The sequence below is a fragment of the Odocoileus virginianus genome, chromosome 2 (assembly GCF_023699985.2).
Source record: "Odocoileus virginianus isolate 20LAN1187 ecotype Illinois chromosome 2, Ovbor_1.2, whole genome shotgun sequence".
Lineage (NCBI taxonomy): Eukaryota > Metazoa > Chordata > Mammalia > Artiodactyla > Cervidae > Odocoileus > Odocoileus virginianus.
Genome location: NC_069675.1, coordinates 44627104 through 44653270, shown reverse-complemented (window position 1 = coordinate 44653270; position 26167 = coordinate 44627104). Strand labels below are relative to the sequence as shown.

Below are 26167 nucleotides of genomic sequence, written 5' to 3'. Positions count from 1 at the left end.
TGGTTTCCTTTGTTTTCAGCATGACATCTCCTCTTCAAATGCCCTGCAGGGAAGTTGAGTTTGGGATGCAGAGGGCTGGGTGGGAGTGGGGTTCTAGGGTTGGATCCCAGCTTCTCAGCCTCCCCTTTATGGACTTTGTTTCTAGGGACCTCAGAGAGGCATGCACGGAGCTCTATTTGGAAAACCTTAATCTAAATCAACACTCTTGGGACAAGGAGGAAGTAGGCCTTAAAGAGAAAGGCGACTTGGCCAAAATCACACAGCAGGCTCTGGACCCAGCACGGTCTGACTTTAGGAATCCCTCACCCCCACCCTGGGACCAAGCCCAGAGGTCAGCATAGCCCCAGGGAGGGACGCTCCCCTTGCTGGCCCAACTCTATTTAGTGGAGATGTGTTTGATAAACCATCATTCTTGTAATCCTTCATTTCCATCTCGTGGGGTCAAATTCAACATTCCGCCTGTGAATGTTTTTTGTAATCTTATTTATTTATTTTTGGCTGTGCTGGGTCTTAGTTGCTGCTCAGGCTTTCCTCTTGTTGTGGCGAGGGGGGCTATTCTCTACCTGTGGTGCTCAGGCTTCTCATTGGGCTGGCTTCTCTTGTTGCAGAGCACAGGTTCTAGGGTGAGATGGCTTCAGTAGCTGCACCACATGGACCCTGTAGGTGTGGCTCCAGGGCACTAGAGCACAGGCTCAGTAGGTGTGGCTCTCGGGCTTAGTTGCTCTTTGATGTGTGGGATCTTCCTAGATCACAGATGGAACCCAAGTCTCCTGCAATGGCAGGCAGATTCTTTTCCACTGAGCCACCAGGAAAGTCCTCCACCTGTTAATCTCACCATTTCCCAGATGGCCCCTTCCCTTACATACCGGGATGGAGGTGTGGGGGGCAAGGTTTTTTATTTTTAGATATTTCAAAACTGTGAGTATACCATACATACAGAAAGCCCCCAACCACATCCATGCCAAGAGACAGAATGCTGCCTGGCCCCTCTGGCCACTGCCCAGCTTTCAGGCAGTGCATCCTTGCTGCTCTTAGTGGGCACAACTCTTTCTGCATCCCTCCCCACAACCGCTCCATCTTCCTGTTCTGAACCTTACATAAATGAAATTGTGCTCTCTGCATACTTTTGTGATTCTTAAACCCCATGTGATGTCTATAAGTTTCACCCATCTTGTGACCACAGCCAGTTTTGGTTTATCCATTTTCTTTGCTGTCGAGTGTGTATGAATGAATGTAGATGTGTGAATGTACATGATTTACGTGAATTGAGTACGTATGAATGATTATACATGTATGAATGTACACGAACCATTTTATGTGTACATGATTTACATGTTAACTCTTTTCTTTAATATTTTTGTATCTATTTTTATATCTATTTATTTATTTGGCTGCACTCGGTCTTAGTTGTATGCGGGGTCTTTGATCTTCATTGTAGCATGTGGGATCTAGTTCCCTGATCAGGGATGGAACCTGGACCATGCACTGGAGGTGTGAAGTCTTACTCACTGGACCACCAGGGAAGTCCCCATGTGTTCATTCTTCTGTGGTAGGCTTTGGGTTGTTTCTAGTTGGGGGCTATTGTGGATGATGGTGCTGCAACCTTCTAGCAGAGAGATCTGCTCTTCTGTTCTTCAAGAAGAGTGAGACCCCAGGAGAAAGGGACTCAGGAGAGGTAGCCAGGCCCACCCCAGGGGTTTAAAAGACCTGTCCCTGCCCCATCCCCACCTCTAGTTCTCTTTGCCCCAAGCCCGGCAAGGCCATAGACACAGCCAGCAAAGTAGATGAGTTTTCAAGTTTTTATCATAAAACAAAGCTTAAGTCACAGAGAACAGGACACTTTCCACTCAACACATACAACACACATTCACTGAGCACCACTGAGGCTAGGCTGTGTGCTCGGCCCCAGGGGGGACCTGAGATGGGAAAGGTCACAGTCACTGCTCCCAGGGGCTCACAGGCTGGTGAGGAGACAGACAGGAGCACATCTTCCAAACAAGTCTCAGGGACTCAGAAGCAGGCTAAAATAGTCCAGGAGCGATTCATTCCTCCCAGGAGGTCAGGAGAAGCCACATTTGTGTGACGTCTTGGGAGCTGGGGGACTTTTGGTGAGAGGGTGGGGGATGGGACAGCACTACAGGCAGCTGCAGGAGGTCTGGAGTGGAGGGCATGCTCAGGGCCTGGGCCAGAGGGTCTAGACTTCCAGGAACATTCCAGAAAAAGACAAAAACTAGGCGACCAACGCATTTGCTAACTTTTCATTGTTACAGGTTGAAAAGTGAAAGCGTTAATTGCTCAGTCATATCTGACTCTTTGCGACCACATGGACTGTAGCCTGCCAGGCTCCTCTGTCCATGGAAATTTCCAGACAAGAAAAGTGGAGTCGGCTGCCATTCCCTTCTCCAGGGGATCTTGCCAACCCAGGTACAGGTTAGGGCATCACAAAAATAAGAGATAAAAAAAGAAACACTATCACCTTCTTTCAACATCACTTCCTAAACATGGGACTATTTTAATATTCTACTCCCTTCCAGAAAGGACATCATTTCCAAATAAAAGACTCTCTTTCAAAGTCGGTTTAATTTAACAAAAAGAAATTAAGATTTTTTTTTTTTTTTAAAGAAAAAGATACCAGGAAATCCTTATTTCCCATTTTGCTACAGACCCTAAAAATCTTGCCCCTGGAGTAGCACCACTTTGCAAAACAAGAAATGGAAGCCGCTTAGGGGGACGGAAGTGAGCGCCTGGGGGCCTGGGGTGAGAAAGGAGGCGGAACTGGAGCTGGCCACAAGGTGTGGACTTTACCCTGAAGGCACAGGCCACCCTGAGGGCTTTGAGTAGGGCTGGGTTTCCATCTGCACTTTAGAAAAACCTTGTGGAGGGAGGCTGGGTGAGCAGAGGAGGTTGGAGATGGGGTCTTGTTCCCAGGGCTCTTGTACCTCCTTCTGAAGGTCCCCTAAGTCAAGGCCACCGTGCTGAGTCCCACAACACCTGGGAGACCCTGAGCAGGTGGATAGGCATCTCTGGAGTCATGGACGTGCTGGGACTGGGGACAGGAAAGCTGAGCACCATGATTAGTCCTGCTGGAAGTAGAACTTGGTGACCTTGATGGACTCTGTGGGCTTATTGGTGAGGCCCACCGGCTGGTCAGCCTCCAGCGATGTGCAGAGGAACCAGCCGGGGCAGGCGGCCGACTCGAAGCTGGTGGTGGGGCCATTGTCGGAGCGGATGAAGGCAAAGCGCTTGTCCTGCTCCCTGTTCTGGTTCAAGTCGGTGATGTTCACAGCCTGGAAGTCAAGAAGAAGCAAGTGAGGGCAGAGGAGCAGAGAGGTCCTTGCAGCCCACCTTGCCATCCGGCTGCCCAGAGTAAGTGCTGGGGAAATGCTGGCCTGGCAAAAGTGTCCTGGGTCTCAGGACAGCCTGACACAAGGAGGTTGTCCCATGCTTGCACTTTAATTTGGGGACATCTGACCACTGTAGCCTTAGGTCAATACGTTTGGCAAACACATGGTACCATCAACAGAGGCCAAGCCCTGTGGAGGCTGGACTCTGTTGTATCTGCACCTCTGAGAGTGCAGCAGCTGGGCAGGGAATGGCAGTCCATATTATTGACAATATCTTGGTCATTGCTACTCCACACAAAGCAGGCAGTCACTTTCCACTAAAGTGTCTGTTCACTAGTGGACAGAAAGGACAATGCCACAGTTACAGCCACTTTCATTTGGGTTAAGATTTTGTCTAACAGTCCCCTGATAGAAAGCTCTCTTTTTCCAGGGCTGATAGACCATTAATGTTGCACAGGTGCACAAGGCCCTGGAGAGGATGCCAGCTCGTGGATTTGAGTAGATAAGGGCTGGAAAAGAATGGTCGCAAAGGTTGGCTTTACTGAAAGAGGGCAAGTCCAAGTGGGTTAGTGGCCCTTGGGCAAGAGAGTGACACACAGAGACTGAGGTCCCCAAAGGAGCCATGCCTCCTGGTGTCCTCATCCTGGTAATCCCCTCTCTCATTGAGGCTAGAATTAGCCACATGGCAAGCTTTAGTTGATTGGACATTAATGGTATGATACAAACAAAAGTTTAACAAGTGTTTGCACACTAAGGCTTGCCTTTCTGGAGTTATCCCTTTTGGAAACCAACCGCCATGCTGTAAGGAAGCTCAAGCTGACAACTGAATTCAATGAGACTGTGTGGAAGGAAAACCTGGAGGATGAGCCCCAGCCAAGCTCCCTGCTAGATGTGCCTGCAGGAGGGAACTCAGCTACACCATGGAGCATAGATCTACCCAGCTGATCCTGGTCGACCCACAGAATCATGAGAAAGGACACACTGTGTTTGTTTCAAGCCACTGAGTTTGGCGGTGGTGGTTGTCTGAGGCAGGTTCTTACCTCTAACTTGAGCTTGATCTCATCTCCAGATTTGACGCAGGCCAGGCACAGCTTCCCCCCATGGATCCCCAGGAACATAGTATGGGGTTCGATGGGTACCACATCTATCTTCTCTGGGGAAGAACAAAGGGGAAGTTCAGATTGTAGAGAAGAGGAGGCAGAGATGGAGAAGACACAGCAGGCTGGACTCTCCCTGGGGACTTTTCTGTCCCCCTAACTAAAATTCTGGGCTTCCCTTGTGGCTCAGTGGTAAACAATACTTCTGCAATGCAGGAGACAAGGGTTTGATGCCCATGTCGGGAAGATCCCCTGGAGAAGGAAATGGCAACCCACTTCAGTATTCTTGCCTAGGCAATCCACAGACAGAGGAATCTGGCAGGCTAGCATCCATGGGGTTGTGAAAGAGTCAAATACAACTTAGCAACTAAAAAAACAAGCAGATTAAAACCCCAAGGTCAGAAGGAGAGTGAGGCCCCATCTTCTTGGTCAGGATCCAAAGAGAAGATCAAACCAAGCACACTATCTAGCTACTTCTCAAGGACCAAGGCACCTCAATTCTGCTCCTGGTGATTGCCACCCTTCCCTTCTTTCCCTGGGCTTCCCAGGTGGCTCAGTGGTAAAGAATCCACCTGCCAATGCAGTAACGCAAGAGACAAGGGTTTTATCCCTGGGTTGGGAAGATCCCCTGGAGAAGGAAATGGCAACCCACTCCAGTATTCTTGCCTGGAAAATCCCATGGACAGAGAAGCCTGATGAGCTACAGTCTATGGGGTCACAAGAGTTGGACATGACTGAGAACGTGCGCACACCCCCTTCCCCAGGACCCCTGTGCTCTAGGTCCACAGGTGTGCTGCCCGTGGGGCCCAGTACAAGAGATCATGAGTGGGGCCCCAGGGCTTGGTCCACAGAAGCCTGGGTGTGTTTGAGCCCATTTTTTCCTTTGGTGGTCTCCATGCACTCATTGGGAGTGAAGACCTCAGTTTGTCTGTGCTTTAACCTCCTTATTCAGAGAGTTACCAGAGGACAGGAAAAGTGGGTCTCACGCTCTTTTAGAGTGAGGAAGGGGCAAAGAATAAGAATGGGGATCATGCCATTCTACAATACCAAACCAGCCAACAAGGACGTGAAAACATCCTAGAGAGATGGTGCTGGAAGAAACCCATATCCTATCATTCAATTCCCCTTCTCTTACTAAGGGGAAAACCAAGGAACAGAATGAGTGAACCTTGTTCAAATTCATCCAGGTTGACATGGATCTGGAACATGACTCAATGTGGTGTCCAAGATTAAGGGATATAAGCCAGCCTGTGGATGGTGTATTAGTTTTAGGTGGGAGTGAGAATTTGAACACACAGAAACATGGGATTCCTAGGCACTGGAGGAAGAAAGGGGCTGGTCTTGCTTCTGGCCCCTGCCCTCCCATTTGTGGCCTGGGGATTATGGTGTCCACAGGTGGTGGCCCTCAAACTAGGCTCTGCCCTCTCTATCTTCTTGAGGCTCCCCTCATATGTGTCCCTCAGTGGCCAGGCCTTTCTAGCTTCAAACGTGGCCACAAAGAACCAACAGGGATTAAGACATGGTACCTAAAATTCCCAGGGTCAAGCCACAGTGCTGCAGACCCCTGGGTAAAGTGACTGGTGCCCACTCAGCATTGACTTTCCTGGCCACCACTCACCTTCTAATTTAGTATTTGGCCCTTGCAAGTATCCAGCAACTAATTGGTTATTCCTCAGGTAGAAGATCTTCTGGTTGACATCCCAGATCCTGAAAGACAGAAGGACCCAGCTATAGTGGACAGCTGCTGTGTGCCCAGCCCTTTTTCTGTATTCCCCAGAGTGTATTCAGTTTTCTCCCAGGAGTGTGGAATTAAACACACCCATAGCATAGATGTGAAGACTGAGGTCAACACTGGTTAAGAGACAGACACAAATCCCAGATCTGGTAGGCCATGTGCCTGCCTTCTACCCCTCTTCTCACCTTGTTCCTCATCCTCAGCTTCCCAAGCATCCACCTCCTACTTCAGCAAAGCAGACTCTAGATTAAGACCATTAATAAACTTCCTGGGTGTAGACATGTTCTTTGTCTGCACCATCCAATATGGTAGCCATCAATCACTTGTAGCTATTGAGACGTGCAGCTATTGAGCTCTTGAAATGTGGTGTGATTGAGGATCCGCATATTTTCTAAATTTTTTTTTTTTTTTGGTCACGCAGCATGTGGGATCTTAGTTCCCTGACCATGGATCAAACCTGCACCCCTTGCATTGAAGCACAGAATCTTAACCACTGAACCACCAGGGAAAGTCCCAAATTTTTTATTTTCTTGTATGCTATGAATTTAAATGTAAATCTAAAGAGTAATCTGATATTAGTGGCCCCCAAAGCACAGAGCTAGAAGCTTCAAGGGTCACGCCCCATTGCAGCTAACTTGCTCCAAGCCTTAGACCATGAAGACTTGTCCTCAAAGTCTGTTCCCTATTGGCAAGTCAGCTTCCCTCCCAATTCACCCTGTGGCCTATTTCTGGCTCCCTGTTTTTTCTTCTTGGTGAAGGGCCTCTCTGGCTGAGAGCAGGGCATGTAGCTGTGAGATGGAGTAACAGGGCCCCAGCCAGGACGTGGACACTTCACTTCCCTGTTGCCTCCATCCCCCAGCATGACCTTGGACCTGTGCCTCATCTCCTCACCTGTGAAAGGGGGCTGGCAATACCCATCTCATCAGGTGACCTTGAAAAGCTCATGAGCTCAGTGAGAGGGGGTCAGTCAAACTGTAAAGTTCTTGGCTGGAATGAGCATTTGACTTTTCATGAGTATTCTTAGCTGCTGGATGAGTTGAATTCCATCTGAAGGGATTAAACTTTCCTTTCTAGGGGTCTCCAGTGGTAACTTCTGGAGATCCCACCAATGGGAGGAGGTCGAGGCAGAACCCTAGGAAGGGGAGGGGCTCCTCTGGGACCCACACAGGCATGCAGAGTCCCAACCTGTAGCCTCAGGCGAGAGAAACTCTGCACAAAGAAGCAAAGAGGGATACTGTGGACAGGACACAGTCCAGAGTTCCAGACTGGGAATTTGGGAATTTTTAAATGCAAGTGCTGAAGATCACTGATGTGGCAGCCACAACCTTAGTTAAGCTAACCTTAGGCAGCTAATCCTAACCTTAATTATTGTGAAAGTGAAAGTGAAGTCACTCAGTCATGTCCAACTCTTTGCGACCCCGTGGACTGTAGCCCACCAGGCTCCTCCCTCCATGGGATTCTCCAGGCAAGAATACTGGAGTGGGTTGCCATTTCCTTCTCCAGGGGATCTTCCTGACCCAGGGATCAGACCCAGGTCTCCCGCATTGTGGGCAGACGCTTTAACCTCTGAGCCACCAGGGAAGCCCAACCTTAATTATTAAGGGAAGCTTAATGGCTCAGATGGTAAAGCATCTGGCTATGATGTGGGAGACCTGGGTTTAATCCCTGGGTTGGGAAGATCTCCTGGAGAAGGAAATGGCAACCCACTCCAGTATTCTTGCCTGGAAAATCCCATGGACAGAGGAACCTGGTAGGCTACAGTCCATGGGGTCACAAAGAATCAGACACGACTGAGCGACTTCACTTCACTTCACTTTGAAGTCCAAACCCAAGGCAGCCCCAGATGGCTGTGTCCTGCGACACTTTTCTATCCCTCCAGCCCCACTTCCTTGGGGTCAGCCTTACCTGAAGGCTTGCATCTCGCAGGGTCTCTTTCCCAAGGGGTGGCAGGCTGTTTCTGAATGGAACAGGAAGAGGAGGAGACAGATTAGGTAACCGTAGATGTAGATGTCCATCCTGTGACCTCGAGGCGATGGGAGACTGCCATTTCAGACCCAGAGAAGCTGCTTATAAAGAAAATAGTGGCTCACCCAGCCAGGCTGCGGCCGCCTGTCCCACGAAAATGAACGGAAACGCCTGCACATTTCCAAAATGAGAAACCTTGCTGTTGTCACTTTCAACCCTGCCGAGTGTCGCAATGGGATGTCGTAACCCATTCCCTCCCCTTTTCCTCTGTGCAATTTCCCCAAAATCGAGATTTCTATTTCCCCTTCACCCAGTTCCTGGGAAGAAGGGCACAATGAAAACCCAAGCCCCTTATCTGCCCGACAGGTATCCTGAGGCTTTGAAAAACCAAATGTGAATAGAAATGTCCCCCTCTTGTAAGAAGCCAAGTGGCAGGGTTCCCGGTGCACGTCAGAGACTCAGGCCATTTTGTGTTCTTTGAAAGAGGGACAGCCTTGCTGGACTTTGGACCAGGGGCTGGCAAATACTCTGTCAGACAAAGATCAGATAGCAAACATTTTAGGGTTTCTGGGGCCATACGTCATTATTACTCAACTTGACTGTCATAGTTGAAAAGCAATCTTAGACAATCTGTAATGTGTGCGTGTGTGCAGTCACTAAGTCGTATCTGACTCTTTATGACCACATGGTCTGTAGTCCACCAGGCTCCTCTGACCATGGGATTCTCCAGGCAAGCATACTGAAGTGGGTTGCCATTTCCTCCTCCAGGGGACCTTCCCGACCCAGGGATCAAACCCGTGTCTCCTGCATTGGCGGACAGATTTTTCCCCACTGAGCCACTGGGGAAGCCCAGCCAATCTGCAAACCCACAAGCTAATTGGGTTCCAGGACAACTTTATTTACAAAACAGGTGGTGGCTGGATTTGGCCTGAGGCTTGCTTTCTCCTGATCTAGAGTAAACTTCCTGAGAGGGGACTTTGAAACCAACTCTATTCCTGTTATCCATGTCTTCGAAGTTAGGGTCTTGGGAAAGTGGGATGAACTCCACATCCCATTTGGGATGGAAATGAATCCAAAATCTGCCTCTGGCATGTGCTGTTTGCCACCTGTGTAACTTGGAACAGATCATTTGTTTGGGTCTCTGCTTCTACCTCTTCATACTCAGAATGAGGTTGATTATGTCATCCTTACAGGTACAGGGAGAGAAGGTATGAGAGGGAGGAAGGAACAAAGGAATGCGGGAAGGGAGGAGGAAATGGAGGGAAAGAGGGAGATTGGTTGACTGGAAGGTGAAAGTTCTGGGTCAGAGTGGGCACTCAGAAACATTAACTTCCTTTCTTACTACATTCTAGACAGTTAGGGAAAAGGAAAGTGTATTCCTCTTTATGGACAGAGAAGAGTTGAAGTGGGTCCTACATGATCTCAATGGTAGGAGGATGGACCTCTAATGCAGGACAGATTGTGGTATATGAGAACTTGATGGGCACTCAGCATCATCCTGCCTCACCCCATCCTTGTTTCTGAAGAAGACGCAGAAAAGGAAAGACATCTGCCCAAGGTCACACAGCTCGTCCATAGCAAGGTACAGCCAGAAATCTAGGTCTCCTGGTTCCCACCCAAGGGACACCCTATTACAGCAGCAGATCTTGAGGAGTCTGAATTTATTTTCAGCCAACCCATCAGAGGTTGTGTCCAAATGAGGGTAAAATCTGTGAAAAAGGAAGGCTTGCATGGCATATTTGAAAGTTACTAGGAGAGTGGATCTTAAGAGTTCTCATCATGAGCAAAAGCAAAAAATTAATTGTATTACTGTGTTGTACCTCTGAAACTCACATAATGTAATACATCAATTGTTGCTGTTAGTTGCTAAGTTATGTCCAACTCTTTTGTGACCCGAAGACTGTAGCCCGCCAGGCTCCTCTGTCCATAGGATTTCCCAGGCAAGAATACTGGAGTCGGTTGCCATTTCCTATGTCATTTGTACCTCATAAGTCAGTTATACCTTGATAAAAATGTTTTTTTAAAGAGGAAGTTTGCAAATTAGCTTTCTCAGCTCTTTGAAGAGATCTTTCAGAGCAAATGCAGCATTTCTGCAAAAGTTGTGTCACCTCCCTGAGTGAAACAAAACAGCATGTAGGCCCTTTCTGGGCAGGGGAGTAGGAGTTCCTGGGGCTGTTCAGTGGAGTCACTTAGGACTGGGGCTCCTGGGCAACGAGCCAGGGCTCTCTGGATCTGTTTCCTTATCTATTGTGTGTATTAGTTGCTCGGTTGTGTCCCGACTCTTTGCAACCCCATGGACTGTAGCCTGCCAGGCTACTCTGTCTGTGGGATTTGTGAGGCAAGAATACTGGGGTGGGTTGTCATGCCTTCCTCCAGGGATCTTCCCAACCCAGGGATCAAACCCGCATCTTTTCCGTCTCCTGCATTGGCAGGAGGGTTCTTTACCACTAGCACCACCTGGGAAGCCACCCTCTACTGGCATCTCTGACTACATGTAGTCTTGCTTCTGGTGGTCAGCCTTCACTCCGCATCCTGAGCTGAGGTTAATGATCATGCCACAGAGTGGACTCTGCCTCCCCCAGCTCAGCACCCTGAGCTTCCCTCCCAGATCCAGACATCACCACTGTACCTGATGCCTGCTACATGCCAAGCCCTGCCCTGCTAGCCACCAGTGACAACAGAAATAACTAAGACCCGCTTCAAGGGAAACAGGACATTTAGGCGAAGTCGATGTCCTAAGAGTGACATGAGATGGGCTCCACGGAGACCACACCGGTGAATCTTTATTGTGGATGCCTGAAAAGTGTTCAGGGCAGTCTGCCCACATAGGAAGTATCCTGTACATGAGAATTCTTTCTCAGTTTGAGGTAACGGCATCTTTCAGTTCTAGGATTTCCAGCTGCTTCCTTTTTTTTGTAGAGTTTCTAGTTCTCTGCCAAAAGTTGCAATTTTGTCTTTTACACCTTCCATCCTGTTATTCATTCAGGTTCTTACAAAGGCTGCTCCAGTTGACTCTGTCATTTGAATCCCTGCTGGGTTTCCTTCTATTGTCCCTTTTTCTCTGTTGCACATATTGTCTTGTGTATGCTGATGACTTTTATTAACTGTTGGATACTGTAGCAAAAACTGTGGGATCATTTGAGGCTCTGGGTAATGTATGCCCTCAAAGACACTTCATTTTTTTTGTATGCAAATGTTTATAGCGACATTATTCACAGCCACATATTCTTAACAGCCTAAATCTGAAAACAATCCAAATATTCATCAGTGGATGAGTGGACAAACTGTAGTTATCCTATGATATTGTTGTTGTTGTTTAGCCTCTAGATCATGTCTGACTCTTTGCAACCCCATGGACTGTAGCCCATCAGGCTCCTCAGTCCGTGGGATTTCCCAGGCAAGAATACTAGAGTGGGTTACCATTTCCTTCTCCAGCGGATCTTCCTGACTCAGGGATCGAAGTCGTGTCTCCTGCATTGGCAGGTGGGTTCTTTACCACGGAGCCACCTGGGAAGCCTTATCCTCTGATACACTGCTGGGCAATAAAAAGAAGCAAAATATTGATACATGCAACAACATGGATCAATCTCCAAAACTTGGTGATGAACGAAAGAAGTTAAGTACAAAAGACAATGTGCTGTGTCATTTCATGTATATAAAATTCTAGAAAAGGTAAAACTATAATGATAAGATTCTCAGTTGTCTGGAGCAGGGGGTCTAGGGAGGGTGTTGACTGTGATGAAGCATGGGAAATTTTCTTGGAATGAATATACTTAGTGCTACTGAAATATACAGTTAAATATGGTTAAAATAGTATGTTTCAAAAGATTATTTATTTATTTATTTTTAGCTGAGCTAGGTCTTCATTGCTGAGTGGGTTTTTCTTTAGTTGCAGAGAGTAGGGGCTACTTTCTAGTTATGAGGCATGGGGTTCTCATAGTGGTGGCTTCTCTTATTGCAGAGCACGGGCTCTAGGGCACATAGGCTTTAGTAGTTGCAACTCCTGGGCTCTAGAGCTCGGGTTCAGTAATTGTGGTACACGGGCTCAGTTGCTCTGCGATATGTGGGATCTTCCCTGACCAGGGATGGAACCTGGTGCTTCTGCTGGGCACCAAGGTCAAGGGCACTGCAGCCCCAGGTAACTTCACCCAAATAGGGCTTGAGATGACTCAGAACTGGGTTTCAGGAACTGTACAGGCTGCTCCATTTCTGTTCACTCCCAGTGCTCCAAGGTCCCAGCCCAAACCTGGGTTGTTTAAGGTGGGGCGGGTCTCTCCTACTCAGTGGGAGATAAAGTACAAACTGTGTCCTTCTCCCACCCTGAGTCCCGCGAGTCTGCCGGACAGAAATGGTTGAAAAATTGAGCAGGAGTCAGAGAAGGAAGGACTTTTAATTCCTCTCCAAGGAGCAGGGCATTTATCTAAAAGGAAACTGAATCAGAGGGTGACAGTGTAAGATTTGTCCTTTTAAGATCAACCTAGGAATAGTGACCAGATGGATCAGAGTTGGACTGAGCTTGGGGGTGACTGAACCTGAAACAGTGGGGTGACACAGATCTTGGCAGGGGGTGCTGACAGCAGAATCTCCAAAGGTGTTCTTCTGACTTGTAACGTTGGCCAAATTCTTGGGTGTATATGCCCACCATGGATGATTTCAAGACATCCATCTCGCTGAATGAGTCGGGGAAGAGATGGGATCTTGCTGTCTCCAGCACCCCAAAGGTACAGAGAGATTTGACAGCTCTTGAGTCTTTCTAGAGAGAAATTGTCTTCATATTTCCTGACTCCAGTCTTCCTCCGCTTTAGCCCAAATGGCTCACCATATGGGTCCCGTCCCCCTTGCAAAAAAGCAATGTGCGTGCATGCTCAGTCGTGTCCAACTCTTTGCGACCCTGTGGATTGTAGCCCTCCAGGCTCCTCTGTCCATGGGATTCTCCAGGCAAGAATATTGGAGTGGGCTGCTATGCCTTCCTCCAGAGCATCTTCCCAACCCGGGGATCAAACCCCTGTCTCTTATGTCTCCTGCATTGGCAGTCAGTTTCTTTACTACTAGCGCTGCCTGGGAAGTGCAAAAAGGGATGCCTACTGACAAATCCAGTTTATCAGGAAATGTCAATGAATCTTGATGCGAATTTTCAGCTGTGTCTCCTGGAGTTGTTTTTGTTGTCAATCCAAGGACTCTTCGGAAATATTTAAGCTGCTGGCTTTGGGTATTCAAGTGTGCACCTTTGACTTAATCTCATATTTCAAATCTTCAGCTAATTCTTGAATGCCTGAGTGGTACAGTGCATACACAATACAGTCAGCACTATTGTCCAAATCTTGTAAAGTTTTCCTAAGATAACAGAACAAAGACTCCGGTTACTCTGCAAGAGATGAGTAAATGCTTGAATACAAAGTGGAGGAAAAGGACAAGAAAAACTGTCCTTTCTTGATCAGTCTCCACCTACCTGGCCCTGCCAGGCAGCCAAGTTAATTTTAACCAATTCTGGTAGCTGATTAAATGAAGCTCCCTATAGCAGCAGGTCGGGCTTCCCAGGTTCCTCAATGGTAAAGAACCTGCCTGCCAATGCAGGAGATGTGGGTTCAATCCCTGGGATGGGACAATCACCTGGAGAAGGAAATAGCAACCCACTCCAGTATTCTTGCCTGAGAAATCCCAAGGACAAAGGAGCCTGGCGGGCTACAGTCCATGGGGTTCCAAAGAGTCAGACATGACTGAGCGACTAAACAACAACAAAACAAGAGCAGCAGGTCAGGTTTGGAGACAAGTGTTCTCCTGAGCATCTCTGTCCACCATTACAGTGACCAGTTGGTGAAGGTCAGGAGATTGTGCATAAAGCCAACTGCAACTGATTGCTGATTTATAAGAAGCCTGTTCTCCTCCCAGATGATAGGGGCCACATGGGATCTAACTGATAAGATGTCTCGTTATGTCAACCTCGCAAACAAAGAATAAATCACAGTGATCCTTGGGACTGACCAAATTGCCCAAATGGCATCCTGTTATCTCACTGGTGCCTATCTTCTCAAAGCTGTGAGACCACCAGATTCCAGACCTCCAACTACATGACCATCCCTTCAGAGAGTTTTTCATTGGTATAAGAAGAACTGTCAGAAAGGGAGGACGCTGGTTCTCCTTAAGGGCCAGTCACCCTCTCTTTTCCCTCTAATGAATTTCCCTTTTCTTGCCTGGCTGCCCAGCTCGCTCTCTTTTTCTCTGCACCTGCCTTACATCCTGGGGCCAAAACCCAGGAAGGAAGATTCACCGCAACTGGGTGGGTTCCTCTCACAAGCCAACCTCCCTTAAACCTTGCTGAGAAACTGAGAAGAGCTCCAGGACAGGACTTTCCAGTTGCCTTGTTGGACTGACATCCACACACTGGCCCACATTTCATCCATTGGTTACAAGGGTGAGTGAAATCCCATTCTCTTGGATCCTCTCTCCTGCCTCATTTCCAAGTCCTCGCCCTAGGTGGGAGGATCCCTAGGCGCTCAGGCCCTCAGCCTTGTGCCCCATCTGACCTTGAAATAGGGGACTCCCATTTCAAAGCAGAGTATCATTCAGTTCAGTTCAGTTCAGTTGCTCAGTCATGTCCGACTATTTGCGACCCCATGGACTGCAGCGTGCCAGGTCTCCCTGTCCATCACCAACTGAGTCGGTGATGCCATCCAACCATCTCATCCTCTGTCATCCCTTTCTCCTCCCACCTTCAATCTTACCAGCATCAGGGTCTTTCTAAATTACTTTCTGAGAAAGTCCTGAGAACAGGGATGCCTTTTCTCATGGACCTTTCTCCTCACTTTCTCTCGCCCTTGGCTAACCTCCCTATTCAGCCACAATGGGAAATTCTCAATCTCAGCCCTCAGAAACTACTCCTCTAGTCTATGGGGTCACACAGAGTCGGACACGACTGAAGCGACTTAGCAGCAGCAGCAGGATTCCTTCTCTGAAACCTAAAGGCCTTGGGCTTCCAAGGGGAGATAAGACCAAGAAGACTTGTTTACTATTCTAACACTGTCTGGCTGCAACACAGACTTGATAACAGGTCCCAGTGGCAGAGTATAATTTTCTCCGGACCTCGATAGCTTCTGCCGCTGCATTGGTAAGTGGTTAGAAATCCCTTATGTTCAGGTTTTCTTCGCTATCTGCTCTCGATACTCTCTCTGTGAATCCTGTTCTACTTCTCAAATACTCTTCGCCCACTCTGGGCCACATCCTCCTAATACAATGTCTCGCGACCCCTGTTCAGATTTTTCTTCTTCTTCCTTGGACCCTTCCGACCACAGGCCACGCCCCTCCCCCACCCGCATCGCTCCCAATCCCCTTGCAGCTGCTCCAGATCCAGTTCCACAACCTCCACCTTCCGTCCCCTCCTCCCTCCCTCCCTCCTTCTCAAGAGCAGGCCTTGGCCACAGCTCCCAACACCCCTCCCCAGACTGTGCCTGAGATAAGCTGTGAGACCTCAGCCCCACCCTCTACCCTGAGGTCCCAAAGCTTTACCCCAGCCTCCCTAGATCCCCTCCCGGTACCATCCCGAACAACTTTAAACAGGAAACTTCACCGCAGGACCCCTCTCTTTCCCCTACCCAACTCCTCCCTTCCCCAGAAGTAGCTGGAGCAGAAGGCACTGGTTGGGTTCATGTCCCATTCTCCCTTACAGATCTATCTCAGGTTGAAAAGCGTCTTGGCTCCTTCTCCTCAGTCCCTGATAATTATCTAAAAGAATTCAAATATCTTACCCAGTCTTATGACTTAACCTGGCATGATATTTACATCATCCTTTCCTCCACTCTTCTCCCAGAAGAGAAGGAATGAGTATGGATGATGAGATACACAGGACAGACACTAAGCCTGTAGGGGCAAGGGCTGTCCCCCAAGATGATCCCAACTGGGATTATCAGGCAAGGAGACCTGGATGAGCAGCCTGTAATCATATGATTGCTTGCCTCACTGTGGGCCTTCAAAAGGCAGGGTATAAAGCTGTCAACTTTGATGAGCTCCAGGAAATAACTCAAAGACTGGATGAAAACCTGGCACAATTTCTAGCCAGGTTAATGGATGCCCTACAAAGATTTATAAAATTAGACCCCATTTCAGCAGAGGGCACCATTGTCCTTAACACCCATATTATCTCCCAGTCACCCCCGGATATCTGAAAGAAGCTAAAAAAGGCAGAAGAGAGCTTTTAAATTTAGCCTGTAAAATTTTCAATAATTGGGAAGAACAGGCAAAGCTAGAGAAGGCCCAAAGAGATCAGGCCAAATACCAACTTTTAGCCACTGCCCTGCATAGCTCCAAGCCTCCATTAACCAACAAAGAAAGGAAGCCACCTGGGCCCTGCTTCAAATGCGGCAAAGAAGGCCACTGGGCCCGCTCATACCTAAAGCCAAGGCCCCCTCCAGGTCCATGTCCCAGCTGTGCATAAAGGGACATTGGAAGGTTGACTGCCCAAATCCCCCTCTAAGGATCTGGACATTCCCTCCTGGTTCCAAGCAGGAGTCCTCTGACCCAGCTCTGCCCAACCTCCTCAGACTTACCGCTGAAGACTGAAGGTGCCCAGGGCCCCATGCTCCGACTCTCATCACCTCTATGGAGCCCAGGGTAGCTCTTACAGTGGCAGGTAATCCGATCTCCTTTCTCATTGACACAGAGGTCACTTACTCCTCTATGCCTTCCTACTCTAGAAAAACCAAGGTATCTCAGGTTTCTGTTATAGCGGTTGATGGTTTAATATCTATACCACGAATAACCAAGCCTCTACCTTGCACACTTCAAGATATCCCATTTTCCCATTCTTTTCTCATACTCCCAAAATGCCCCACTCCTATTCTTGGGAGAGACCTTCTCTCAAAATTCAAAGCCTCTGTTACTATCCCAAGCCCACCCTCTGATCTAGCCTGGTAACTGCTCCTTAACACCCACCACTTCTGATGTTTGTCTACAACAACAGGCTCCTTTCTGTTTTCTCAGACAAAACTCTTACTCAGACAATTCTTACCCCCAACTAGGAACTATACCGCCACACCTCTGTAATCACACTTCACATCTCTCCTTCCTTTCAGGCCGATCTGTCTATCATGTCTCAGGAACTGCAGGACATTCTCTTACTTTGTCAGGGAGACTCCTTTCTGCATATGGTGTAAATACTCCTCTTGAAGGGGTTACACTGGCAAGTTCACTGTCAGTTTCAGAGACTACTAACAAGTTCCCAGAAAGACTCCTATTTGCTATCAATTTCAGCTGTTGTCTTCTTACTCCTAGAATATTTCTCCTATATGGAACCACTGCTTATTTATGTCTTCCCACTAGCTGACAGGAACTTGCACCCTGGTATATCTGGCCCCAGATATTTCTATTGCTCCTAACAATCAGACCCTTCCTATCCCACTAACTTATATCCGACCCAGACTGGAAATTCAATTCATTCCTCTATTAATCAGTTTAGGAACAGCTGCTGGGATTGGGACCGGGACCGCCGGACTTACAACTTCTTTAAATTACTATCAAAGCCTTTCTAAAGACCTCACTCACAGCCTAGAAGAAATACCTAACAGCTTTATCACTATCCAAAACCAGCTAGATTCCCTGGCAGCCGTGATCCTCCAAAACAGAAGAGGATTAGACCTCCTCACAGCAGAAAAAGGAGGCCTATGCCTATTTTTGGAGGAAGCCTGCTGCTTCTACACCAATAAATCAGGCGTTGTAAAGGAAGCAGCAAGAAATCTGACAAACAGGGCCTCGAGAATACGCCAACACCTCAGTAATTCATGGGAAAACTGGTTAAGCAATTGGAATTGGATGCCCTGGGTCCTATCTTTTCTAAGCCCTCTCCTTCTACTTAACCTTTTTTCTAACTTTTGGCCCAAGATTAATGTGTCTTTTTTCAAAATTTCTTCGGGATTGCTTACAAGCCTTCACCAACTGAACTATCCACGAGCTACTTCTAACTCACTCAGGTTATCAAAAACTTCGACCTCACACAAATTTCCTTGAACCACATTCCAGCCTTTTCTTATCTTATCCCCATGTCATCCCTGTCCCACAGGAAGCAGTTTTAGCAGATAGACCTTCAGCCCTTATCCTAAATCAAAAGGCTGCAAGTCCCTTTCTGACGGAGCCCTTCTTATATCCCACCAATGAAAAATTCTCTGAAGGGATGTTCATGTAGCCGGGGGTCTGGAATTTGGTGGTCTTGCAGCTTTGGGAAGATAGGCACCAGTGAGATAACAGGAGGCCATTTGGGCACTTTGGTCAGTCTCAAGGATCACTGTGATTTATTCTTTGTTAGTGAGACCCCATGTGGACCCTATCACCAGATACAAATGGTAAACTCACTGTGAGTCCTTTCTGAGGTTCAGAGTTTTCCAAGATGACCTCTGTTTCAGCAGTTTCTGGGTTTGATATGAATCTGCACTGAAAGCCACTATTTCTCTAAGTTTTCTTCATGTTTTCCAAGGTACTGGTTTGCTCTTGCCTTCTGGGCTTTGATGATAGATTAAGTCTCTGCAGGCAGGGTGAGGGGAGGGGAGACAAGAACCTGGGGGAGGGAACAACTCCATTTCTCGCCTGCAGTGTTTTGGCCTCTGTGTTCTACTCTTTTATGCAGGTCTTGTTTGGTGGTGATTTAGTTGCTAAGTCCTGTCTGACTCTCGTGACCCCATGGACTGTAGCCTGCCAGGCTCCTCTGTCCATGGGATTTCCCAGTAGGTTGTCATTTCCTTCTCCAGGAGATCTTCCCAACCCAGGTATCGAACCCAGGTCTCCTGCACTGCAGGTGGATTCTTTACCAACTGAGGCACCAGGGAAGCCCAAGTGCTGGTAGTCTTCTTGCCTGGAAAATCCTATGGACAGAGGAACCTAGTGGGCTACAGTCCATGGGGTCACAAAGAAACAGACAGAACTGAGTGACTGAGCACGCACACATACAACAGTTGAGCAAGGTGGGTATAGATCCACCTTGAGAGATACACTCTCAAGATGGGGATATACTCACTTTGTAGAATAAAAAAATCAAGGCTCAGACAAATTAAATCACTTGCCCCAGATCTTGGTTGAGCCAAGATTTGAACCCAGTTCCTCCACACTGCAGTCCTGCTAGAGAAGCAGGTGACATCTTTTCCTCTCTGCTTCATCGCATAGTTAACAGGAACAAGAATTATATTTTTTCTTACACTGTTCCCTATGCTTCATCACATAGTTAACAGGAACAAGAATTGTATTTGTTCTTATACTGTTCCCTATGTGTTTGAATTCACATCATATAGAGCAATGATTTATTCTATAACTGAAAATTTTAGGAGGTTTTTTTGCTAGTAAAGCAGGATGATTCTAAAACCTTACATAGGTTAAAGAGAAACCTCTTTACCTGGTTATGGACTAGAATGGCCAATTTCCCTAGTTTTTCCAGGATATTCTTGGTTTCAGTACTGAAAGCCCTGTACTTAGTCTCATCCAACCGTTTTTGACCCATTGGACTATAGTCTACCAGGCTCCTAGTACTGGAATGAATTTTCATTTTCTTCTCCAGGGGTTCTTCCCAACCCAGGAATCAAACCTGCGTCTCCTGTGTCTCCTGCATGGCAAGCAGATTCTTTACCTGCTGAGCCACTGGAGAAGCCCCACTGAAAGCCCTGCATCCTGGGAACATTTCAGTTCCTGGAAAACAGATTGTTCACCCTTCAGAAACGTTTCCTGGTGGCTCAGATGGTAAAGAATCTGCCACAGTGCAGGAGACCCAGGTTCGATCCCTGGGACAGGAAGATGCCCTGGAGAAGGAAATTGGCAACCCACTCCAATATTCTTGCCTGGAAAATCCCATAGACGGAGGAGCCTGTCAAGGTACAGTCCGTGGAGTCACAGAGTCGGACAAGACTGAGTGACTAACACAAGAAAACTTTAGAAGGTGCTGGCATCATCTGGTAGCTAGTGCTGCAAATTGAAGGCACAATTAAATATCAATCATTGTTCCTTACCAAGTAACCTAGTAGCAGAGATGCTGTCCATTTTATTACATGAATAGACAGGTAGGTAATGCATGCTAGAGTACTCCAAAACCATGGTAAGTCTTCCACTCAAGAAAAGAGACTATAGAAGATATAGTGTTAATCAATCACTTTCATTTTGATCAAGTTAATTTACAATTAAGCCATTCATATTTAACTTCCTCCAACTACGTAATCAAGACATGGTCACCATCTAGTAGCCTGAAATTGTTTTCAGACTTAAGTTGTAGAAAATAATTGCTTTTTCATTGTCATCATCTTCATCCCCTCCTCCTCCTCTTCCTCCTCCTTCACACGCATCAGCTATAAGCTCAGCGGTGTAAACGGAGTTCCGCTGAAGTAAATGGCTCGTCCAGGGTAGCAGTACACACAGGGCAGTTCCATCTTCATCCTTTTCTCTTTCCTCACTTTTACAGCTCTTCTGTCAAACCATGATTGTCTCTGAGTCCTCTCTGGTTGGCATCAATGGTACCACCTATGCTCCAGGTGTTAGAGAATGTGGGTTCCTCCTCCCAGGAACCACAGTGTCTTCACTGGGCTCACATGCATATGTTACTTGAATTCAATCCACTCCAAGTTATACTTTAGCACCAAGTTTTAATTTAACATCTACTATGTGCAGGTGAAAATATTTTGGAATGAACCATTTATAAGTATAGTGATTTCTTCATAGTATATCACTGTCTTTTCCTGGGAGTTGCATCTTCCTTTACACATTTGAAAGGTACGCAAGACTATGCGCTATTAACACAGCCCACTGGAGACTGTTACACCCTCTAGGGGAAGGGGGAAGTTCGGCTGCTTCAGGAATCCTGGCTGTGGTTTACAAAGCATTTCTCCCTCCATGATCACATTTTGTGTCTGTGCCACTAGAGTATATTCTATGGTTTGGAAACAGACTGTCTGCTGTCAGACCCAGCTTGTTCCCTTATACTGGCTGTCTTACTTTGAGCAGATTACTTAACCTTTCTGTGGCCCAGTTTCCTCTTCTGAAAATATGAACCATAGTAGTTCTTCCTCATGTGGTTATGGGGAGAATTAACCATGTAAATAGTTCAGCAGAATGCCCAGCTAGAGCAAGCGCTGTGGAAGTATTAGTTATTACTGTGTCCTTGAAACCCTGAGTTTGCCAGGCTCCTCTTGACATTGAGGAAAGTGAGGTCCAGAAAGGAGAAAAAAAGTTACCCACTAGAGGCCAACTTAGAATTAAAACTTGGATCTTCAGACCACCAACCTTAATATCTTTTCTCTGCCCCATATACATTTTAACCAGAAGTTGCAAAGCAGTAGCATAGATTGAATATTTTATTTGCTTTCTTTATTGTTTCATTTTGGGACTTCCCTGTAACTCAAACAGTAAAGAATCTGCCTGCAATGCAGGAGACCCGAGTTTGATCCCTGGGTTGGGAAGATCCTCTAGTGAAGGGAATGGCAATCCACTCCAGTATTCTTGCCTGGAGAATCCCATAGACAGAGAAGCCTGGTGAGCTACAGTCCGTGGAGTTGCAGAGTCAAACATGACTGAGCGACTAACACTACTGCTGTATCGTTTACTCAGAATGCTACACATCACAACATCAGAATATTCAATTCTTTTTGAAAACTGTGAAGTTCTGAGACTTTCCTGGCAGTCCAGTGGCTAAGACTCCATGCTTTCACTGCAGGGGTTGTGGGTTTGATCCCCAGTCAGGGAACTAAGATCCCACATGCTGCATGATGTGACCCTCCCCCCGCCGCAAAAAGAGAAAAATGAGAAGTTGTGACCACTTGGGCCTGCATTCTCACGGGCCAGCCACTTGCTGGTACTGACTAGTGACAGCCCTTCATTCTACACAGTCCCTGCCCTTCTCTATTACCCCTCAGATCTATGGCTGAGGACCAGATTGTATTAGTATTTCTCACTGAGCTCACAGTGTTTTTTCTCATGCTTTACAGAAACATCTCTCCAGTTTTCCACCTCTCTGTTGACAGTAGGAAATGACCAATGGGCTCCAATGATTATTTTCTCACACAGGCATGCTTCCTTGGGCCGACTCCTCACTCAGTATGCACAGGGTCTGCAGCCCCTGCCTCAGAGCATCTGCACAGTCTCCCCATGGTGGCTGTTGCCTGCATGGTGGCCAGGCCTCTTAGACAGGCCAGGAGCTCCATGCCCCTGACATTCCCCTTGAATTTTGTTCTGCAGAGTCTGAGAGCATTGGGTAAATACTTTTCATTCCCATGTTTCAGATGGAAAAATAGAAGCAGAAGGAACTTACCTAAAGCCATGGTGAAAGATGAGGTCCTCCAAGGTCTTCCAGGCTCTGGCTCCAGACGGAGCGGCGACACAGAAAGGAGGCACAGCCAGGCCACACCTGGGCCACCAGCCCCTCCCAAGGCAGAACCACTCCCTCCTACCCGATTCCTGGCGGAGGGTGAGAGGAGGAGCTCCAGCCTGCCTTCCCACATACCCACGCAGGGCTGGCCTCTGCCAGGAGGTGGGCAAGCCCAGCTTCCAGAACGGTGACTCAGGCTAACAGAAGCCAGACGGGTTCTGATCTGCATAAAATCAGAGGTCACATGCGAGGAGCTGAGCTGGATTAGTGGGGCTGGACCTTTGCTCCCACCCAACCCCAGTGACCCCCAGTCTGTGCCTGTGTGTGCATCTTCATCCAGACAATGTGTATAGACTTAACCCTGTGGGCCCTTAACCTTAACCAGAAGAAGCTTCTCTTCTGGTGAGCCTCCAGACAAAGCCACAGAAGGTCCCTGATGATCTTTTAAAAAATACTTTGATTTATTTATTTTTGGCTGTGCTGGGTGTTTGTTTCTTCATGGGCTTTCTCTAGCCGTGGAGAGGAGCGGCTACTCTCTTGTTGTGTGCTTGGATTTTTCATTGCCGTGGCTTCTCTTGTTGCAGAGCGTGGGCTTCAGGGTGCTTGGGTTTCAGTAGTTGTGGTTCCAAGGCTCTGGAGCACAGGCTATGTAGTTACGGTGCATGGGCTTAGATGCTCCGCAGTATGTGGGACCAGGGATTGAACCCGTGTCTCCTGCATTGGCCAGGGGACTCTTTACCACTGGGCCATGAGGGAAACCTCTCTCTGATGTTCTTATGGAGAAGGCTGACAAGAAACTAGTAAACTAACTTCAGACAGCAGTAAGTGCTAGAGGGGAAAGAAAAAACATGAGGTTTTCAAGGGATCTGGGGTAGGTGTGATTTTAGAGAAAGTGGTCAGGGGAAGCCTCTCTGAGAATGCAAGCTATGGACTGAAGCCCTCTGTCCAGGCTCCTCTGTCCATGGGGTTCTCCAAGCAAGAATACTGGAATGTGTTGCTGTGCATTCTTCCAGGGGATCTTCCCAACCCAGGGATCAAACCTGCATCTCTGTGTCTCCTGCATTGCAGGTGGAATCTTTACCGCTGAGATGAGACCTGGATGATTAAGGAAGAGAAAGAATGTTCCAGGTGGAGGGACAGCAAACACAAAGGCTCTTAGGTGGGATCTTCCTGGTGGATTTGAGGCCTGTATGGTTTGGGCTTGGCTTAGGGAGCAGGGAGTATCCATGTTACCCTCAGGTCTTATGCCCAACCGCTGGCATGATGCTGTCCAAGAGGTCAGGCTCTCCCCACCTTCTCTGGAAGATTCTGTGTTCCCAACCCACCCTCCTGTTTGCCATTCAGAACTGACCAGCTCAATAGCTTCATGGTCCCCAGACCTTGCCAGCAAGGAGCAGACAGCTCAGGATTCTTTAAAACTATCCAGGTTGATACATGGGAGCAGAGGCAAGGGCTTCCCACAAGGCTCTACACTGTGGGTCTCATTCCAGGTCTGCAGCTGAAGAGCTGTGTGACCCTGGATGGGTCCCTTCTATTACCTGGGCTTTATTCTGATAACTGCAAAGGGAGCAGTCACTCTCTGCCCCACCTGAGGTGAGGAGCTGGCTGCAAGAAGGAATGACAATCAGCCTCTGGAAGGCTTTGTAAATTGTGTGCCTTGAAATAGGACCTTGCTGTCGTCAATGCCTTAGGGCACAGGTCCCCAACCCCTCGGGCATCTACCATTCCCCATCCCTCCCGTTATCACCTGAATCACCACCCCACCCACCAGCCCCTTCCGTGGAAAAACTGTCTTCCATGAAACCGGTTCCTGATGCCAAAAGGGTTGGGGACCACTGCTTAGGGCATAGGTGAACTGGAGGCCAGGCTGGTGGCTGCCCCCCATCCGGATCCCCCCACCTTCAAGCGTGTCTCCTCTGTCCAGAAAGGACAGGCCAGTGGTTTGAGGGAAGGTTTATCATTCAGATGTGTCTGGGAGGAGCAGTTCATGTCCCCCAACCATGTCTCTGGGGCCTGGGCTAGCTCCTTGGCTCAGCCCACGACGGGGCCTGAAGTCAGGCCAGGGGATGCAGGGTGCAAGGTGCCAGGTGTCAGAGCTAGGCAAGGCCACGACCTGGCCCCGACAGCAGGGATTTCCCATGGGGCCTTACTTCCTGCTCTCTGCAGCCCAGCTTCACCACCTAGAATGCCAGGGCCCCTGAGCTGGGGCTGGCTGGGAATTTTTGAAACAGCTTTTGTAGATAAACGATTATTGGCTAAAAAAAAAAATCAGGAACTCAGTTTTGTAAATGTGGAAAGTTGGGCGATGGGGCACGCGAGGATGGTGAGAATCTGTTATTGCATCAGGAGGGCAGTCCTGGGAGGTAGGCCCTAGTGCCCGGAGTTTCAGATTCCCTGGCCTTGTGAATGACATCTGTGTGATCCTGGAAACATCTGGGGAAATGAGGGTAAGACTGTGGCCTCCCCTTGTGGGGGGTGGTGAGGACTGAGCTAATAAATTCAGGACACAGGTTGGTGCCCGGGACACAGGAAACATCATTTAGGTGTTGGGTCATTTTTTTTCCCGTAAGATGGTATGAAAACACTGAATGAACGTTTTGGCCAAGTCAGTATTAGCTATATTCTTGCAGGCTACGGGTCTGATATCTCCCCTGGGAAGATCAGGGGCCTGGCCTAGCCTGGAGTCAGTACAGAGATGGTACACTGGACTGCCTATCAGGACCAAGCGATGGCATGTAGATCAGAGCATAGGCTGGGGCTTCCCTGACAAGGGGCACATCCAGGGTGGAAAGACCACTTGAGAGCACCTCTAACTACCCCAAGACCTGGTCCACTCCCAAGCTCTCCTCTCCAGGCCTGCCAGCACTCCTCCAAAGCTGATCCTCCAGGTCTGAAGGATCAGAACCTGGCATTGGGTACCCAGAGCCCCTGAGAAACCTGGAGCTGAATGTTCCGGAGTTAGGGAGGACTGATGGCTCTGGGAAGACCTGGCATTAGGGAATTTGGGGATTCCTGGTGGATGGTGACCCTTGGCCGTGGAGGGTGGGGGTGTTTCTGAAGAACCCCAGTGACGGTGACTGACTTGCTTTGGGCCAGTGCTCTGCACAGGAAGAACGGTAAGGGTGGCAGTGGTTGTGGGGGGCTGGGGGTGGTGTTGGAAGGAAGGGCTGAAGCAGGAGGGACCAGGGGACCAGGTGTCAGGAACAGGGGTGAGATCTTAAGGCTGGATGTCATTAGAAGCTCTATTTAGGGCTAAGATGGTTGCCGGTAAGGTCTCCTGGCAGGAGAGACCCCAAGTCTCCAAAGGGAAGTCTTACCCTGGAAACAGAAGTCTGGGCCATAACCAGGTTCAATAGCAGGGCCCTTGTGGACTGTGGGAAGACTGTGGGGAATCCCTCCACCATGGCCAGGGAAGCAGCACCCAGGGGTGACCTGGTTCCTGTGGGTCTAGGGATATGAGACCATGACACAGAATCAGAGTTGTAAAAAGAGCATCGCTTTTACAATTCTGATGACTGTAAACCCTCAAGCTGTTTCCCACAGTATTAGGAATAGATAAACCCTAGAGCCCTTACTTTCTGGTGGCTCAGACGGTAAAGAATCTGCCTGCAATGCAAGAGACTGGAGTTCGATCCCTAGGTTGGGAAGATCCCCTGGAGAAGGGAATGGAAACCCACTCCATTATTCTTGCCTGGGAAATCCCATG

The 26167-nt window shown here is 48.3% G+C and overlaps 1 protein-coding gene across 3 annotated transcripts; it reads right to left on the bottom strand.

The window, feature by feature from the left end:
* Nucleotides 1-1785: 1785 nt before the first annotated feature.
* On the bottom strand, nt 1786-22496 carry IL1RN (interleukin 1 receptor antagonist). 3 transcript variants are annotated; one of them, XM_020886045.2, is made up of 5 exons: nt 22405-22496; nt 8082-8133; nt 6060-6148; nt 4385-4497; nt 1786-3287 (listed from the first exon to the last, which is right to left on the bottom strand). In XM_020886045.2, the coding sequence occupies exons 1-5, from the start codon at nt 22412-22414 to the stop codon at nt 3075-3077; spliced, it is 477 nt and encodes a 158-aa protein (XP_020741704.2). In that variant the 5' UTR covers nt 22415-22496; the 3' UTR covers nt 1786-3074. The 3 variants fall into 3 exon arrangements, with proteins under 3 accessions (XP_020741704.2, XP_020741705.1, XP_020741703.2); XM_020886046.2 differs by lacking the exon at nt 22405-22496 and adding an exon at nt 8267-8340; XM_020886044.2 differs by lacking the exon at nt 22405-22496 and having other exon boundaries at nt 8082-8323.
* Between the last annotated feature and the right edge of the window lie 3671 nt (nt 22497-26167).

Bases quoted from the DNA above. Each gene is read 5' to 3' on its own strand.
- IL1RN (XM_020886044.2), bottom strand. From the start codon at position 8,191: ATGGACATCTACATCTACGGTTACCTAATCTGTCTCCTCCTCTTCCTG. The intron at 6,149-8,081 runs GTAAGGCTGACC...TCTGTCTTTCAG, and splicing joins TGCGAGATGCAAGCCTTCAG to GATCTGGGATGTCAACCAGA. The intron at 3,288-4,384 runs GTAAGAACCTGC...CTTGACTTCCAG, and splicing joins AGATCAAGCTCAAGTTAGAG to GCTGTGAACATCACCGACTT.